The 18,402-nt window shown below is 43.7% G+C and overlaps 1 protein-coding gene across 2 annotated transcripts in view; it reads left to right on the top strand.

The window, feature by feature from the left end:
• The first annotated feature begins 5,078 nt into the window (after nt 1-5,078).
• Nucleotides 5,079-18,402, top strand: part of wdr11 (WD repeat domain 11) — a 142,135-nt gene continuing 128,811 nt past the window's right edge. For both annotated transcript variants that reach the window (XM_071379724.1, XM_071379725.1), the window contains exons 1-2: nt 5,079-5,296; nt 14,989-15,100. In XM_071379724.1, the coding sequence (XP_071235825.1) occupies nt 5,211-5,296; nt 14,989-15,100 (198 nt within the window). In that variant the 5' untranslated portion in view covers nt 5,079-5,210. The remainder of the gene's footprint in view (nt 5,297-14,988; nt 15,101-18,402) is intronic.

The following is an 18,402-nucleotide window of genomic DNA, read 5'->3' on the forward strand; positions in this document are numbered from 1 at the left end:
CCTCTCACCTTCCCCCCCTACTCACAAGGCAGGCAATACGCTTGACCTCATCTTTACTAGATGCTGTTCTTCCACTAATCTCATTGCAACTCCCCTCCAAGTCTCCGACCACTACCTTGTATCCTTTTCCCTCTCGCTCTCATCCAACACTTCCCACACTGCCCCTACTCGGATGGTATCGCGCCGTCCCAACCTTCGCTCTCTCTCCCCCGCTACTCTCTCCTCTTCCATCCTATCATCTCTTCCCTCTGCTCAAACCTTCTCCAACCTATCTCCTGATTCTGCCTCCTCAACCCTCCTCTCCTCCCTTTCTGCATCCTTTGACTCTCTATGTCCCCTATCCTCCAGGCCGGCTCGGTCCTCCCCTCCTGCTCCGTGGCTCGATGACTCATTGCGAGCTCACAGAACAGGGCTCCGGGCAGCCGAGCGGAAATGGAGGAAAACTCGCCTCCCTGCGGACCTGGCATCCTTTCACTCCCTCCTCTCTACATTCTCCTCTTCTGTCTCTGCTGCTAAAGCCAATTTCTACCACTCTAAATTCCAAGCATCTGCCTCTAACCCTAGGAAGCTCTTTGCCACCTTCTCCTCCCTCCTGAATCCTCCTCCCCCTCCTTCCCCCTCCTCCCTCTCTGCTGATGACTTCGTCAACCATTTTGAAAAGAAGGTCGACGACATCCGATCCTCGTTTGCTAAGTCAAACGACACCGCTGGTTCTGCTCACACTGCCCTACCCTGTGCTTTGACCTCTTTCTCCCCTCTCTCTCCAGATGAAATCTCGCGTCTTGTGACGGCCGGCCGCCCAACAACCTGCCCGCTTGACCCTATCCCCTCCTCTCTTCTCCAGACCATTTCCGGAGACCTTCTCCCTTACCTCACCTCGCTCATCAACTCATCCTTGACCGCTGGCTACGTCCCTTCCGTCTTCAAGAGAGCGAGAGTTGCACCCCTTCTGAAAAAACCTACACTCGATCCCTCCGATGTCAACAACTACAGACCAGTATCCCTTCTTTCTTTTCTCTCCAAAACTCTTGAACGTGCCGTCCTTGGCCAGCTCTCCTGCTATCTCTCTCAGAATGACCTTCTTGATCCAAATCAGTCAGGTTTCAAGACTAGTCATTCAACTGAGACTGCTCTTCTCTGTGTCACGGAGGCGCTCCGCACTGCTAAAGCTAACTCTCTCTCCTCTGCTCTCATCCTTCTAGACCTATCGGCTGCCTTTGATACTGTGAACCATCAGATCCTCCTCTCCACCCTCTCCGAGCTGGGCATCTCTGGCGCGGCCCACGCTTGGATTGCGTCCTACCTGACAGGTCGCTCCTACCAGGTGGCGTGGCGAGAATCTGTCTCCGCACCACGTGCTCTCACCACTGGTGTCCCCCAGGGCTCTGTTCTAGGCCCTCTCCTATTCTCGCTATACACCAAGTCACTTGGCTCTGTCATATCCTCACATGGTCTCTCCTATCATTGCTATGCAGACGACACACAATTAATCTTCTCCTTTCCCCCCTCTGATAACCAGGTGGTGAATCGCATCTCTGCATGTCTGGCAGACATATCAGTGTGGATGACGGATCACCACCTCAAGCTGAACCTCGGCAAGACGGAGCTGCTCTTCCTCCCGGGGAAGGACTGCCCGTTCCATGATCTCGCCATCACGGTTGACAACTCCATTGTGTCCTCCTCCCAGAGTGCTAAGAACCTTGGCGTGATCCTGGACAACACCCTGTCGTTCTCAACTAACATCAAGGCGGTGACCCGTTCCTGTAGGTTCATGCTCTACAACATTCGCAGAGTACGACCCTGCCTCACGCAGGAAGCGGCGCAGGTCCTAATCCAGGCACTTGTCATCTCCCGTCTGGATTACTGCAACTCGCTGTTGGCTGGGCTCCCTGCCTGTGCCATTAAACCCCTACAACTCATCCAGAACGCCGCAGCCCGTCTGGTGTTCAACTTTCCCAAGTTCTCTCACGTCACCCCTCTCCTCCGCTCTCTCCACTGGCTTCCAGTTGAAGCTCGCATCCGCTACAAGACCATGGTGCTTGCCTACGGAGCTGTGAGGGGAACGGCACCTCCGTACCTTCAGGCTCTGATCAGGCCCTACACCCAAACAAGGGCACTGCGTTCATCCACCTCTGGCCTGCTCGCCTCCCTACCTCTGAGGAAGTACAGTTCCCGCTCAGCCCAGTCAAAACTGTTCGCTGCTCTGGCACCCCAATGGTGGAACAAACTCCCTCACGACGCCAGGTCAGCGGAGTCAATCACCACCTTCCGGAGACACCTGAAACCCCACCTCTTTAAGGAATACCTAGGATAGGATAAAGTAATCCTTCTAACCCCCCCCCCCCCTTAAAAGAGTTAGATGCACTATTGTAAAGTGGTTGTTCCACTGGATATCATAAGGTGAATGCACCAATTTGTAAGTCGCTCTGGATAAGAGCGTCTGCTAAATGACTTAAATGTTAAATGTTAAATATAATAGTTTCACACATGACAGAAGTAAATTGGTAAACATTGTGGATGGTTAATTTTCATTATCGTGGGAACTGCGTTATATTGTGGAAAATCAAAAGACAAAGCCTCCACAGTTAACACTCAAATGTTTTTGTTATTTACCTGCTTGAATTCATTAACATCTCAGGTGCAAACAACACTGGTATTGTTATTTCTGAACTAGATTGGTATATTCACATTTACACAATTGGTATACAGACAGCAAAATTAGAAAGACAGTTTACAGTTTAAAATGTGCAGACACCAGCATAGCTATGGAATCATATTTATATGGGACACCTACAGGCCATAAATAAACTAGCTACGCCATCAAAGATCTTATTAAAAGGCAAAATAGTTTAATCTGTTTATTATATGTTATGTATTATACGCAGAGTAGTTGTTTATTTTAAGTTGAGTGAGTGCTGTATTCAACACAACCACAGGTGTAATAAGAACGAACACAACGGTCAGTTCCAGTACAAATTATTAAACGCCAGTTCTGGTACTACGGAATCATGGGAGATTGAGTTTCACAGTCCGTCACTGACAGCCAGACATTTAAGTCATGAAATAAATAGATCAATAATTCCCTAAAAAGTATTTCCATGTGCTTACACGATTGATATTATTGATAGTTTTTTTACATAATTAATAACAGCGAGCAGCTAGCTAAAAAGGCCCAATGTTCACTGGGGTTGCAACCGGCTCGAACCAAAAAGCTAACGTTAGCATACAAGATACTGTTGGCCAGAGCGAATAAATATCACTTCCTGTCTACAAGATGATTCTGATAGAAATAAAATAAGAGTTTAGAATTATGCAGGACGAAATGAAAGGGAGCACTTCTAGTCTCCATATCTACAGAGTTTACATCTGTGTCACTGATCATTTGGCGGCCCTTATAAAATGGCCCTTCAACTTAAATCCAGTCGTTTTTTTTCATATCGGACATACATATTGCATTTACAAAATTATCTGTACATTGTGTCACATCTAAATGGGGATCCATTCAAATCAGGAGCACTTCTAGTTTCCAAATCCACAGAGTTTACACCCAGAGGAGTGTCACTGCTCATTTGGCGGTCCTTGAGTTATGTCGCAAATGCGCCCACTCTGGTCTTGGCATGTGCACTCTAGCCAAATAAAATAAAATAAAATGTTATTGGTCGCATATATACTGTATATTTAGCAGATGCTATTGCGGGTGTAGCAAAACAGCTTGCAGATACAGTGTGGGTAGGCTACCTCCAAGTCAAACATATTTGTATATATCTTATGTAAACTGCACTGCAATTCAGTTTTATTGTAATCTGCCAAAGTGCTCCACTGTGGCACATGTATTTGTGTTAATTAAACCTAACTATGCAAATAGCTGGATGTAAGCTGATTTCCACTCTTAAAGGGCCACAATAACAGCAATGACGACCTTGGGGGTCGTGGATTTGGAAACTACAGCTGCTCCTGTGTTAAAGGGACCCCCCCCCTTTTCCTGCAACACAATGACCAGAAAATGTTGTATGGTGCAATATGTATGTCCGATATGAAATATGGTTGTAAAATTAGAAGCGACACTGATTATGGATTCGGAAACTGTGGATTTGGAAAGTTAAAATGCTCCTGAGTAGAATGGACTGTCCTTTTACAGCGACACAACGTACAGATAATTTTGTACGATGCAATATGTATGTCCAGTATGAAAATACTATTTTTTATTTTATTTAACCGTTATTTTACCAGGTAAGTTGACTGAGAACACGTTCTCATTTGCAGCAACGACCTGGGGAATAGTTACAGGGGAGAGGAGGGGGATGAATGAGCCAATTGTAAACTGGGGATTATTAGGTGACCATGATGGTTTGAGGGCCAGATTGGGAATTTAGCCAGGACACCGGGGTTAACACCCCTACTCTTACGATAAGTGCCATGGGATCTTTAATGACCTCAGAGAGTCAGGACACCCGTTTTAACGTCCCATCCGAAAGACAGCACCCTACACAGGGCAGTGTCCCCAATCACTGCCCTGGGGCATTGGGATATTTTTTTTTCTTAGACCAGAGGAAAGAGTGCTTCCTACTGGCCCTCCAACACCACTTCCAGCAGCATCTGGTCTCCCATCCAGGGACTGACCAGGACCAACCCTGCTTAGCTTCAGAAGCAAGCCAGCAGTGGTATGCAGGGTGATATGCTGCTGGCATATGTATTGGGTTTAAGTTGATGGGCCACTCTATAAGGGCTGGCAAATGAGTGAGCAGCGACACTGAAGGGAGTGTAAACTGTGGATTTGCTCCTGAGTAGAATGGACCCCCTTTTACTGCACAACGTACAGATAGTATTGTATGGTGCGTGCAATAAGTGATAGGCGTACACACACAAAAAAACATTGTTGACCTTTTAGGCTTGAAAGAAAAGAAGATAAAGACAAAATTACATAATATCTTATATAAATACTTTTAATTATTTTTGATTCATAACTAGTATAAAATCTTTAGATACTATTATTTTCGTTCTCATTTTTAATTTACAAAGCACACAGGACAGGACTTTTACCCGGAAGTACTTCGTTATTATTGCCGACTTCACAGTTATATTATAACGCATCCTGGAATTGACACTTCCTGCTTATTTTTTTGTCCCTGTCAACAAACCAAAATACATGTTCTATGCGAGATTTTGTCCATTTATTTGGATGTAGCTAGTTAATACAATTCATAGTAACAATGATTCCTTACTCTGTCAATATTAAACTCGCGGCGCGGACATTGACTGGCACGCTCAATTTGCAGAACAAAACGGCTGTTGACTGGTGAGTTCTGGAGCCCTGCGCATTGGCCTAGCTAGCTGCAATGTATGTTAGATATTTACGTTAACTCACTCAGCTGAGATGGTTTGTTCTACAGAAAATTAAGATGAGCAGATATGTATTAGATTACAATATCATATTGTTTAGTCTTTGGATAAAGTCAAGAATTTGAATGCTTCGCTTCACAGTTGGCAAGTGGTGTTCTTGCTACAAGTTTCAGCAAGCTAGCTTAGCTAACGTAAAATAGCTTCGTCCCGCAATTTGCTTAGCCATTTATGTTAGTTAGCGTTTGGATTAACCATGTTGACTTTACGTTGCCGTCTGTAGACATTAAAAGTCAAGTTCAAATTGTTAATATAAATGTTAGCTAACATAAATGGCCAGTTGTGGGACGAAGCTAACGTTAGCTTGCTCGCTAATGAGCGAATTGTCTAACGTAACGTTAGCTAGATATTGATTTGACATTGCAGTTGTGTTTTTGTGTTAAAGCTGACAACCAATAACGATGCCACTGTTTAGTGTCATTGGTTGAGGATAAATGTATGTGACTGATGGATGCCATATTGCTAGTAGTTAGCTGTAGTTTTACAAAGCAAATAAAGTGTTCTTGTAAGATTAGTTAATGGGCTAGACCCCCACATTTAGGCCATAGGTGGAAAATGTGTGATAGTGCAGCAATAACAGCGTTCTCTGTGTTATCAGTCTCTTTCATCCCTCAATCCCATATCAAATTGTATTTGTTACATGTTTCGTAAACAACAGGTGTAGAGTAGTCTAAGAGTGAAATGCTTACTTATGGGCCCTTCCCAACAATGCAGAGAGGAAATAATAGAGAATTAATAACACAAGGATAAATATACAATGAGAATTATGTTGGCTATATACACAAGGTACCACTACCAAGTTCATGTTTAGCGTTACGAGGTCATTTAGGTAGATGTATACAGGTAGGGATAAAATGACTAGGCGACAGGATAGATGAACTGTAGCAACGGCGTATGTGACGAGTCAAAAAAGTTAATGCAAAAAGGGTCAATGCAGATCGTCTGGGTAGCTATTGGTTAATTATTTAACGTCTTATGGCTTGGGGGTAGAACCTGGTCAGGGCCATTTATTTATTTTCAGGGATGGTACATCAGTACCGCTTGCCATGCGATTTCAGAGTCCTTCAGAGAGGGTGGCTGGAGTCTTTGGCAGTTTTTAGGGCCTTCCTCTGACGCTGCCTGTTGAGGTCCTGGATTGGCCCCAGTGATGTACTGGGCTGTACTCACTACTAGAGGTCGATTTAATTAGGGCCAATTTCAAGTTTTCATAACAATCAGTAATCGGCATTTTTGGACACTGATTATGGCCGATTACATTGCACTCCACGAGGAGACTGCGTGGCAGGCTGTGACTACCTGTTATGCGAGTGCAGCAAGGAGCCAAGGTAAGGTGCTAGCTAGCATTAAACGTATCTTATAAAAAACAATCAATCTTAACATAATCACTAGTTAACTACACATGGTTGATATTACTAGTTTATCTAGCTTGTCCTGCGTTGCATACAATCGATGTGGTGCCTGTTAATTTATCATTGAATCACAGCCTACTTCGCCAAACGGGTGATTTAACAAGCGCATTCGCAAAAAAAGCACTGTCGTTGCACCAATGTGTACCTAACCATAAACATCAATGCCTTTCTTAAAATCAATACACAGAAGTATATTTTTTTAAACCTGCATATTTAGTTAAAATAAATTCATGTTAGCAGGCAATATTAACTAGGCAAATTGTGTCTCTTCTCTTTCGTTCATTGCATGCAGAGTCAGGGTATATGCAACAGTTTGGGCCGCCTGGCTCATTGCGAACTAATTTGCCAGAATTTTACATAATTATGACATAACATTGAAGGTTGTGCAATGTAACAGCAATATTTAGACTTATGGATGCCACCCGTTAGATAAAATATGGATAGTTTCCAGATTTGACCATATTGATAGTTTCCGGATTTGACCATATTAATGACCTAAGGCTCGTATTTCTGTGTGTTATTATATTATAATTAAGTCTATGATTTGATAGCGCCGTCTGACTGAGCGGTGGTAGGCAGCAAGCGGGCTCGTGGTGCAACCAGTGCAGCTGTAGAACTTTTTGAGGATCTAAGGGCACATACCAAAACTTTTCAGCCTCCTGAGGGGAAAGAGGTATTGTCGTGCCTTATTCACGACTGTGTTGGTGTGTGTGGACCATGATAATTCCTTTAGTGATGTGGACACCGAGGAACTTAAAGATCTTGACTGGATGGGGGTGTGCTCGGCCCTCCGTTTCCTGTAGTCCACGACTCTTTTGTCTTGTGCAAGGTTTCTTGTCACCTTTTCCTATCAAGACCCTCACAATCTCTATTGAGTTGCAGAGGGAGGTATACAGTCCCAGGGTCCTGAGCTTAGTGATGAGCTAGGAGGGCACTATGGTGTTGAACGCTGAGCTATTGTCAATGAACAGCATTCTCACGTAGGTGTTCCTCATGTACAGGTGGGAAACGGCAGTGTGGAGTGCAATAGAGATTGTGTCATGTGGAACTTTTGGGGCGGTATATGAATTGGAGTGTGTCTTCGACACAGGAGGTTGGTGGCTACTTAATTGGGGAGAACAGGCTCGTGGTAATGGCTGGAGTAGAATGGTATCACGTACATCAGACATGGTTTCCTTGTGTTAGCCATTACATTTGCTCCGTTTCAGTCCTTATTAAGAGCTGTCCTCTCCTCAGCAGCCTTCACTGGTCCAGGATGATGGTGTTGATGTAAGCAATAACCAGCCTTTCAAAGCATTTCATGGCTACAGTTGTGAGTGCTAGTCATTTAGACAGGTTACGTTGGTGTTCTTGGGCACAGGGACTTCAGTTGAATGTGTACAATGGATAGCTGTGAATCTAAGTTTTCCAATAATATTTGATTAAAAGGTACATGTGAGCAATAACTTGTATTTTTATTTATTTAACTAGGCAAGTCGGTTCAGAACAAATTCTTATTTACAATGACGGCCTACTGTATACTGACATTGTTTGTCATAGGGTAAAATCTCTATGGGGAGAAATATATGGGATAGAGGGATGAAACAGTTAGAAAAAGCTGCCATTGCTACACTTGTGTTATATCACACATTTTCCAACTCTAGGGAAATAGAAATAGACCTTCAAGAAAATCACTGAGACATCATCACCCCAAGTGAGCCAGACTGACCCCCGGCCCATGGACTAATGGGCTAACTCTCAGTCTATAGCTACAGCCCTTTCCTGACTGTTGAGTTGCAGTAAAGAAGAATGCATGGCTCCGATGCAATGCTATGACGTGGGCAAGGCTACTTGTCTCCTTTCCTATCAAGACCCTCTCTCCAGCTAGCTAAGTCTACCCGCTACTACCTGCTCCAAGATCACCGTGGCAGAGCGATACATCTCCCCCCCTCCAACATAGCTACTTGAACCAGGTCCCACGTTCAGTAGCCAAACATTGTCCAACGTTGCAGATAGAAATTGCATGAATAGAGCTAATGGCCGTGTCCGAAATCTGTCTTGCTTTTACAGTGCCGTCAGAAAGTATTCACACCCATTGACTTTTTCCACATTTTGTTGTGTTACAACCTGAATTTAAAATGGTTGAAATTGATTTTATTTGTAATTTGCCTACACACAATATCCCATAAAGTTAAAGTGGAATTATGTTTTTAGAATTTTTTACAAATTAGTTAAATGTAAAGCTGAAAAGCTTTAGTCAATAAGTATTCAACCCCATTGTTATGGCAAGCCTAAATTAGTTCAGGAGTAAAAATGTGCTTAACAAGTCACATAACAAGTTGCATGGGCTCACTCTGTGTGCAGTAATAGTGTTTAACTTGATTTTTGAATGACTACACATACAATTATCTGTAAGGTCCCTCAGTCGAGCAGTGAATTCAACCACGAAGACCAGATTCAGATCAACTTTATTATCCCACCAGGGGGAAATTAAATTTGGTCATGTGCTTAAAAAGAGAGTACATAACACAAACTACACACAAATAATTTATTAAAATTGCTATAGCTACACATTTAAAGTGAAAGTGCAATATGCTTTGTACTCCGGGGACCAACAGACTACTTATTATGCAGGCTGTTGGAATAAAAGAGTCCCCATAGCTATCTGTTTTGATTTTCTTTTGAAGAAGTCTCCTTCCCCTTGTCCGGCTGCTGCTGTGACTGAATTTTGAGTGAAGGGGATGAGTACTGTACTGTAAAATGCTTTCACGTTTAGGAGGATGAGTTTTGTGTACAGATTGGTGACTGATTCTTGATCTATACAAATGATCCTTCCCGCTGTCTTAATCATGCACTGAAGCTTGACTTGGTCTTGCACTCTCATGTTCCTGAACACGCATATCAGACCAAAGGACAGCATACTTTGCAGGACAGATTCATAGAACATTTGTAAGATATGGCGGTCGACATTAAAATGGTTCAGTTTGCTTAAAAAAACAAACATCCGTTACAATTTCTTTATCTTTGCAAAGGCACAGTCATTGAATTTCATTTTGTTTGTTTCGTTTCCCAGGTACTTATGTGGTGACTCTATCGACTGATTCCCCATTGTTCTTCATAGGGGGTAGTGGAGTTTTGTTCCTTCTGAAATCAATTTCAGCGTTTTAATGGCTGTCATAGGAGAAACCTAAGGATGAATCAACAACATTGTAGTTACTCCACAATACTAACATTATTGACAGAGGTGAAAAGTAGGACGCCTGTACAGAATACACATTTTCTAAAACATGCATCCTGTTTGCAACAAGGCACTAAAGTAATACTGCAGAAAATGTGGCAAAGCAATTCACTTTTTGTCTTGAATACAAAGTGTTATGTTTGGGCCAAATACAACACATTACTGAGTACCACTCTCCATATTTTCAAGTATAGTGGTGGCTGCATCATGTTATGGGCATGCTAGTAATTAAGTACTGGAGTTTTTCAGGATAAAAAAAATAAATGGAATGGCTTTAAGCACAGGCAAAATCCTAGAGGAAAAAACTGGTTCAGTTTGCTTTCCACCAGACACTGGGAGATGAATTCACTTTTCAACTGGAAAATAACGTAAAACGCAAGGCCATATCTACACTGGAGTTGCTTACCGAGACAGTGAATGTTCCTGAGTGGCTGAGGTTTTGACCTAAATCTACTTGAAAATCTATGGCAAAACCTGATAATGGTTGTCTAGCAATGAACCACAACCAATTTGACAGAGCTTAAAGATTTAATAAAAAGAGTAATGGGCAAATGTTGCACAATCCAAGTACGGAAAGCTCTTAGACTTTACCCAGAAAAACTCATGGATGTAATTGCTGCCAAAGGTCCATTTACAAAGTATTGACTGTATCGGGTGTGAATACTAATGGACATGAGAGATTTCTGTATTTAATTTTCAATAATCCCTAAACATGTTTTCACTTCGTCATTTTGGGTTATTATGTGTAGATGTGTGAAACCATAGACTGAATATATCTTGAATTCAGGTTGTAACACAACCAAATGTGGAATAAATCAAACGCTTTGAATACTTTCTGAAGGCACTGTACCTAAACAGTACATGTCCTGGTAATCCATCTGGCCTTGTGAATGTTGACCTGTTTGAAGGTCTTACTCACATCGGCTACGAAGAGCGTGATCAGTCTTTCGGAGCAGCTGGTGCTCTCATGCATGTTTTAGTGTTATTTGCCTCAAAGTGAGCATAGAAGTAGTTTAGCTCGTCTTGTAGGCTGGTGTCACTGTGCGGCTCTCGGCTGTGCTTCCCTTTGCCTGTTTGATTATTCGTTGGAGAGCATAGCGGGATTTCTTATAAGCTTCCGGGTTAGTGTCCCGCTCCTTGAAGCGGCAGCTCTAGCCTTTAGCGCAGTGCGGATGTTACCTGTAATCCATGGCTTCTGGTTGGGGTATGTACGTACAGTCACTGTGGGGACGACATCATCAATGCACTTATTGATGAAGCAAATGACTGATGTGGTCCTCAATGCCATCAGAGGAATCCTGGAACATATTCCAGTCTGTGCTAGAAAAACAGTCCTATAGCTTAGCATCTGCTTCATCTGACCACTTTTTTATTGATCTAGTCACTGGTGCTTTCTGCTTTAATTTTAGCTTGTAAGCAGGAGTCAGGAGGATATAATTATGGTCAGATTTACCAAATAGAGGGCGAGGGAGAGCTTTGTTTGCGCCTCTGTGTGAGGTAAAAGTGGTCCAGAGTCCCCCCCCCCCCCCCCCCTCTCGTTGCACATTTAACATGCTGATAGGAATTTGGTAAAGCGGGTTTAAGTTTCCCTGCATTAAAGTCCCCTGCTACTAGAAGCGCCACCTCTGGGTGAGTGTTTTCTTGTTTGCTTATTTGGCAGAATACAGCTCATTCAATGCTGTCTTAGTGCCAGCCTCTGACTGTGCTGGTATGTAAACAGCTATGAAAATACAGATGAGAACTAGGTAGATAGTGTGGTCTACAGCTTATCATGAGATGCAATAGCTCGAGACTTCCTTAGATATCGTGCACCAGCTGTTATTTACAAACATTCATAGTCCGCCGCCCCTTGTATTACCAGACGCCGCTGTTCTGTCCTGCCAGTACAGCGTATAACCAGCCAGCTGTATGTTGATAGTGTCGTCGTTCAGCCACGACTCCATGAAGCATGAGATTTTACAGTTTTGAATGTCCTGTTGGTAGTTTAATCTTCCGCGTAGGTCATCGATTTTATTACCCAAAGATTGCACGTTTGGTCGTGGAATGGAAGGAAGTGGGGGTTTATGCGATTGCCTATGAATTCTCAGAAGGCAGCCCGCCCTCTGGCCCCTTTTTCTCCACCTCTTTACGCAAATCACGGGGATCTGGGCCTGTTCCCGAGAAAGCAATAAATTATTTGTGTCGGGCTCGTCAGTCGTTAAAGGTCCTGACCTCAACCCCATCAAACGCCTTTGGGATGAATTAGAAAGCCGACTGCGAGCCAGGCCTAATCGCCTAACATCAGTGCCCAACCTGACTAAAGCTCTTGTGGCTGATTGGAAGCAAGTCTCCGCAGCAATGTTCCAGCATCTAGTGGAAGGCTATCCTGGAAGAGTGGAGGCTGTTATAGCAGGAAAGGGGGACTAATTCCATGATTTTGGAATGAGCTGTTCGATTAGCAGGTGTCCACATACTGTTGGTCATGTAGTGTATATAAAATCCATTCTGAGTAGGCATCATCGAATGTCCTCTATTCTGATTTATCAGCTGTTGTCAAACACGTGGGTGTGAAGAGACGATTCTCTTGCTCAATATTGTGCAGCGAATTCAGCTACATGAAAATCCTAAATAAGTTTAAAGTATACTCTAAATTACACAGTATAAAAGTAAAAAAATTCCATACTCAACTTCTTACTATAGGACGCTTGGAGATAACTATGGTTTATTGTCAGAGGCATTTTTGTTCTACATAACAATAGCATATTTCTATCTGTCCTGCTGAACACGCTAGGCTTGGGTGGTATACCGTATATACCGGGCTATTTGGAAATAGCAACGGGATGGTTTTTCAATACCGTGCAAACTATTTCTTAACTTTTTCAATACATTTTAATATGTGTAGTTAAGTAAATATCTGCAGTCAACTTCTGCAGTACTTTAGGAGATAAAACCGATTTGTGTTCTTCATTTCACCTGTCACATTTTATATTATACAGCTTACAGAAATTCCCTAGAACAGTTTAGCCAGTCACTTGTGTGTCTGTAAATCGCACAACAGGAGAAAGCGGGTGCAGGTGAGTCCAGCTGTGTATTGACAGGGGTCGCGTTTTGTAATAAGTTGTTTTATTTTCATGTTAGCAGGCAATATTAACTAAATATGCAGGTTTAAAAATATATAATTGTGTATTGATTTTAAAGAAAGGCATTGATGTTTATGGTTAGGTACACATTGGTGCAACGACAGTGCTTTTTTTGCGAATGCGCTTGTTAAATCACCCGTTTGGCGAAGTAGGCTGTGATTCGATGAGAAATTAACAGGCACCACATCGATTGTATGCAACGCAGGACAAGCTAGATAAACTAGTAATATCAACCATGTGTAGTTAACTAGTGATTATGTGAAGATAGATTGATTGTTTTTTTTATAAGATGCGTTTAATGCTAGCTAGCACCTTACCTTGGCTCCTTGCTGCACTCGCGTAACAGGTAGTCAGCCTGCCACGCAGTCTCCTCGTGGAGTGCAATGTAATCGGCCACAATCGGTGTCCAAAAATGCCGATTACCGATTATTATGAAAACTTGAAATCGGCCCTAATTAATCAGCCATTCCGATTGATCGGTCGACCTCTACTTAAGACAGCACTAAAGGGGTGACAGGACGGACAGCTGACCGTCCTCGCAGTGGCAGACCACGTGTAACAACGCCTGCACAGGATCGGTACATCCGAACATCACACCTGCGGGACAGGTACCGGATGGCAACAAAACTGCCCGAGATGCACCAGGAACATACAATCCTTCCATCAGTGCTCAGACTGTCCGCAATAGGCTGAGCGAGGCTGGACTGAGGGCTTGTAGGCCTGTTGTAAGACCGGTCCTCACCAGACATCACTGAAGGAATGAGCGTTACACCGAGGCCTGTACTCTGGAGCGGGATCGATTTGGAGGTGGAGGATCCGTCATTGTCTGGGGCGGTGTGTCACAGCATCATCGGACTGAGCTTGTTGTCATTGCAGGCAATCTCAATGCTGTGCGTTACAGGGAAGACATCCTCCTCCCTCATGTGGTACCCTTCCTGCAGGCTCATCCTGACATGACCCTCCAGCATGACAATGCCACCAGCCATACTGCTCATTCTGTGTGATTTCCTGCAAGACAGGAATGTCAGTGTTCTGCCATGGCCAGTGAAGAGCCCTTATCTCAATCCCATTGAGCACGTCTGGGACCTGTTGGATCGGAGGGGGAGGGTTAGGGCCATTTCCCCCCCAGAAATGTCCGGGAACTTGCAGGTGCCTTGGTGGAAGAGTGGGGTAACATCTCACAGCAAGGACTGGCAAATCTGGTGCAGTCCATGAGGAGGAGATGCACTGCAGTACTTAATGCAGCTGGTGGCCACACCAGATACTGACTGTTACTTAAGATTTTGACCCCCCTCTTTTTTCCATTTCTGTTAGTCACATGTCTGCGGAACTTGTTCAGTTTGTCTCAGTTGTTGAAACTTGTTTTGTTCATACAAATATTTACACATGTTAAGTTTGCTGAAAATAAACGCAGTTGACAGTGAGAGGGTGTTTCTTTTTTTGCCGAGTTATGCATGTTCATGAGCTGGATTGCCTGTCTTTGCAAAAAAAAAAAAAAAAAATGGTTTGCACTTGTTATTATGTTTAGCTTGCGGACTCACTGCAAATTTTCTTAGCAGTCTTTTAATAGACACCCAATGGGCTTTTTTTGCATTTCTTTGGCTCCACCTTGTGTACTATGCCGGTAATACACATTTCCTGGTATATGATGACGATATGAAAATCTGGATACCGCCTCATCCTAGAACATGCCTCTGCTGTAATGACCCCACTTTTCAAGCAGCTGTGTGCTGCCCTGTTGATAGGCTAAAATATAAATGTTTATATTTGATGGATACGGTATGCCCTGCTGCTGTGCTAGATAGCTTAGTTATATCTCCTATATTTTAAATCTGTTCTCTTCTAGGGGTTGGCAGGGGCTGATAGCCCAGGGATGTCACTCCAGCATCCTCATCATCGACCCAAAGACTTCCCAGACCATCCAGGTTCTGGAGAGACACAAAGCCAATGTGGTCAAGGTAAGTTCCAGTCAGGGTTTCTCAATATCATAATGGGAGAATCCCAGGAAGGAGCCTCTGCCTTTTTTTGAATATTTTGTTTGATTGAATTCATAGCATGTAGCCTAGATTACGTTAGCAAAAGTGAATGTAACCCATCTCAGGAGTAAACTATATTCATGTCTGGTTCTAAGTAAAAAGTCTGTTTTCTAGCAGGAGTGATATTTATCATCCAAAGTAAGAAAGTGCGTTCTCTATGACCTTGGTCAGAGTAAGCTTTTCCTCTTTGTCAGCAAGATTCGGCCACATTTCACTGTGTTTGAGCCAAAAAGCCACATTGATAAGGTTTGCTTCGGCTCCCGAGTGGCACAGCGGTCTCAGTGCAAGAGTCTTCACTACAGTCCCCGGTTCGAAAACAGGCTGTGTTACATCCGGCCGTGATTTGGAGTCCCGTAGGGCGGTGCACAATTGACCCAGCGTCGTCCGGGTTTGGCCGGGGTAGGCTGTCATTGTAAATAAGAATTTGTTCTTAACTGACTTGCCTAGTTAAATAAAGGTTATTTTTATTTAGATACTGTATTTAGAAGTTTTAATAGGGCCTACATTTTATTTTAGGTTATATGGTTTTGATTTATGGACAATATTATTTTTATACATTTGATTTATCAACATATATAATTTAGTTGTAATGAGTCTTTTTGTTGCACATTTTTATTCCTTTTTAGCAACCATAGCAGATTAAACTTGACTAAATCAAATAATGGTTCTGCTGATAACTTCTGACTCCTGTGTGAATTGCATGTGTACAAGGAACGGCTGTTTTCATTAAGAGCTTCATTACAATGAAGCAGCCAAATGTAAAACCTTTCCCAATTTTTTTTAAAATATCTCATTTCAATTAGATATTAAAGCCTTGTCGAAGTAGAACATATCGGCGGAAAAATGTAGGCTACATTGTACAACATATTCTTGCAAATAAACAACAAAACAGTAACAAAAACCACAATATATTCTGCTTTTCCATTTCATTTTCAAAACCGTTAACATTTTCTATCAGTTAACAGTAGGCCCATTGTGGACTATTGTCAGCAAATTGTAGCGTCTCGCTAAAGTGGCGATCCTTAGGAATCTTGCACTGTTGACATTCCACCAGTGACGTGGCTTCACATTGAGTGATGGGGGGAATGTCTCTCAACTAGTTGTCCACCTTGTTTTCTGCCTCTCTCTCTCAAGAGCGGGGTTGTAGTCACACCCAAGGAGTAACAGCATGGCATTGTTGGCGCTCCCAAATAGGCTCTGAAGACCCAAGGCTTTCTGGCATGATCAGTCACCCTCTCTGTCAGCAGCAGCGGGGCACTCTCTCTCGGCTGCTGCTGCGGCCTCTCCATTTGACCCAGTCGCATCTGTGTCAGTGGATGCCAAGTCCGCCAACTTGAGCAGCTTTGTTTTTGCGGTCACTCTCAGCTGGCAAGAGAAATCGCAGATGCTTGTGGCGATGGTCCAACATCAATGTGACAGGAGGTGGTCAGATTTTTTGGCATCCACCTGTGAAAAGAATAATATAAGTATTATACGATTTTGCATATCCTATCCTTCAAAAATATATTTTTTCATAAATGTGCAACGCATGGTTTTGATTCTCCTAATACTTTCAATAAGACAATGACAATAACAGCAATTGGCAGCTATTTACCTACATAGATTAACAACACTAATAGCCTATATACAATATAGCCTAATTTTATAGATTCATTCCTGCATGCGTTTTTCAGAGGTACTTCTGAACTCTAACACTCCTGCTTTTATCCGCTCCGCGGAAGAGATGTTTGCAGTAGGCTGAATGTGATGGGGTATATGTTGGAAATGGGCACCTTTTGGATGACATGGCGGTGGTTGCGCATGTCATGGTTGGCAAGACGGGCTGCATCTCCATCATTTGCCAGTGATCATCTGGGAGCTCGAGAGTTCTGCCTCTTGCAGCTTGGTGACGGTCCGGTTGAACAGCACGGCTGTCTCTGCTCCACCAACCTCTCAAACATCCCACATGCTGGAACTTGGTCTGGTGGTGCTGCGGCAGCTGCATTTGGACTTGCTTGGCTGCTAGTGCCTTGGTGGCTGAGTTGGCTATGGTTAAAGTGCCTAACCAGTCTCTCAGCAGCAACAATCACACGACACATACATATTGAAGCCATCGTTGATGCCGAGTTGAAGTCTGTGTGCATAGCATGGCACCGAGTCCCAGGGGACGCAAGCAGGGGAATTGGCAGCCACAAAGTTGCGTGCGTTGTCATGGATGCATGCCGACACAGTCATTATGTCCCACGTCTCAACATCACTGGTCAGCTTCGCCCCGAGGTTGTCAGCTGTGTGTCTGACGGATAGACTCTGTGTCAGGAGGACCGTTGATTCCATTACCCAGTCAACGTCGCTGAAGTGGCACGTCATGGTAATTTAGATCTGTGGTCAGCACAGTACAACAGTCAGTTGTGAGAGCGAACTTGACGGCTGTGGCTAGCTTGACTTTCAGCACTTTTTTTTTTTTTCTCCTGGTAAGTGCTTTTTGATTTCTATTTGTTATTGTACCTCGTGATTGCATGCAGTACTCTGGCTAAAGGTAACGAATGAACTCCCCTAAAGCCCTCGACCACACTGATTGGCATCATATCACGCTCAATCATTCTACACACCAACTGTGTGATCACCTCAGACGGCCCGCATCAGTCTCCCCGCTAGCATCAAAGTGATGGCACCTGGGTGTTTGTTCTTGATGTGATACATCATCATGCTGGTACTGCTGCTGAATTTATAACGTTTTTTGTTATCCAATTGGTAGTTAGTCTTGTACCATCGCTGCAACTCCCGAGTCCTCCGAAACAACCCTACCAAGCCGCACTGCTTCTTGACACACTGCTCGCTTAATCCGGAAGCGAGCCGACACCTGGCGACCATGTCAGCGTGCATGCGCCCGGCCTGCCACAGGAGTTGCTGGAGCGCGATGGGACAAGGACATCCCGGCCAGCCAAACCTTACCCTTACCTTAGACCACTGTGCCATTCGGGAGGCCGCTGCTGAATTTTTGCAAAGCTTGCAGGGAACTTCCTCACCCTTTTGAACGAAGGGTCCCACACAGAGCTACGTTTGGCGCGCTTCATTTTTCCTCAGTTGCCAAGCTAACGTTAGCAATGCCTCTAGCGGATGTGAACGCTTCCAAGCACATTCTTGGTTGTATAGCGCCCTCTACAGTTCAAATTCGTTTTCACACCGTAGACACACATACACTTTCATTGCACAAAATTATGCAAATAAACCTATAGACCGATAAA

The sequence above is a fragment of the Salvelinus alpinus genome, chromosome 32 (genome assembly GCF_045679555.1).
Source record: "Salvelinus alpinus chromosome 32, SLU_Salpinus.1, whole genome shotgun sequence".
NCBI classification, from domain to species: domain Eukaryota; kingdom Metazoa; phylum Chordata; class Actinopteri; order Salmoniformes; family Salmonidae; genus Salvelinus; species Salvelinus alpinus.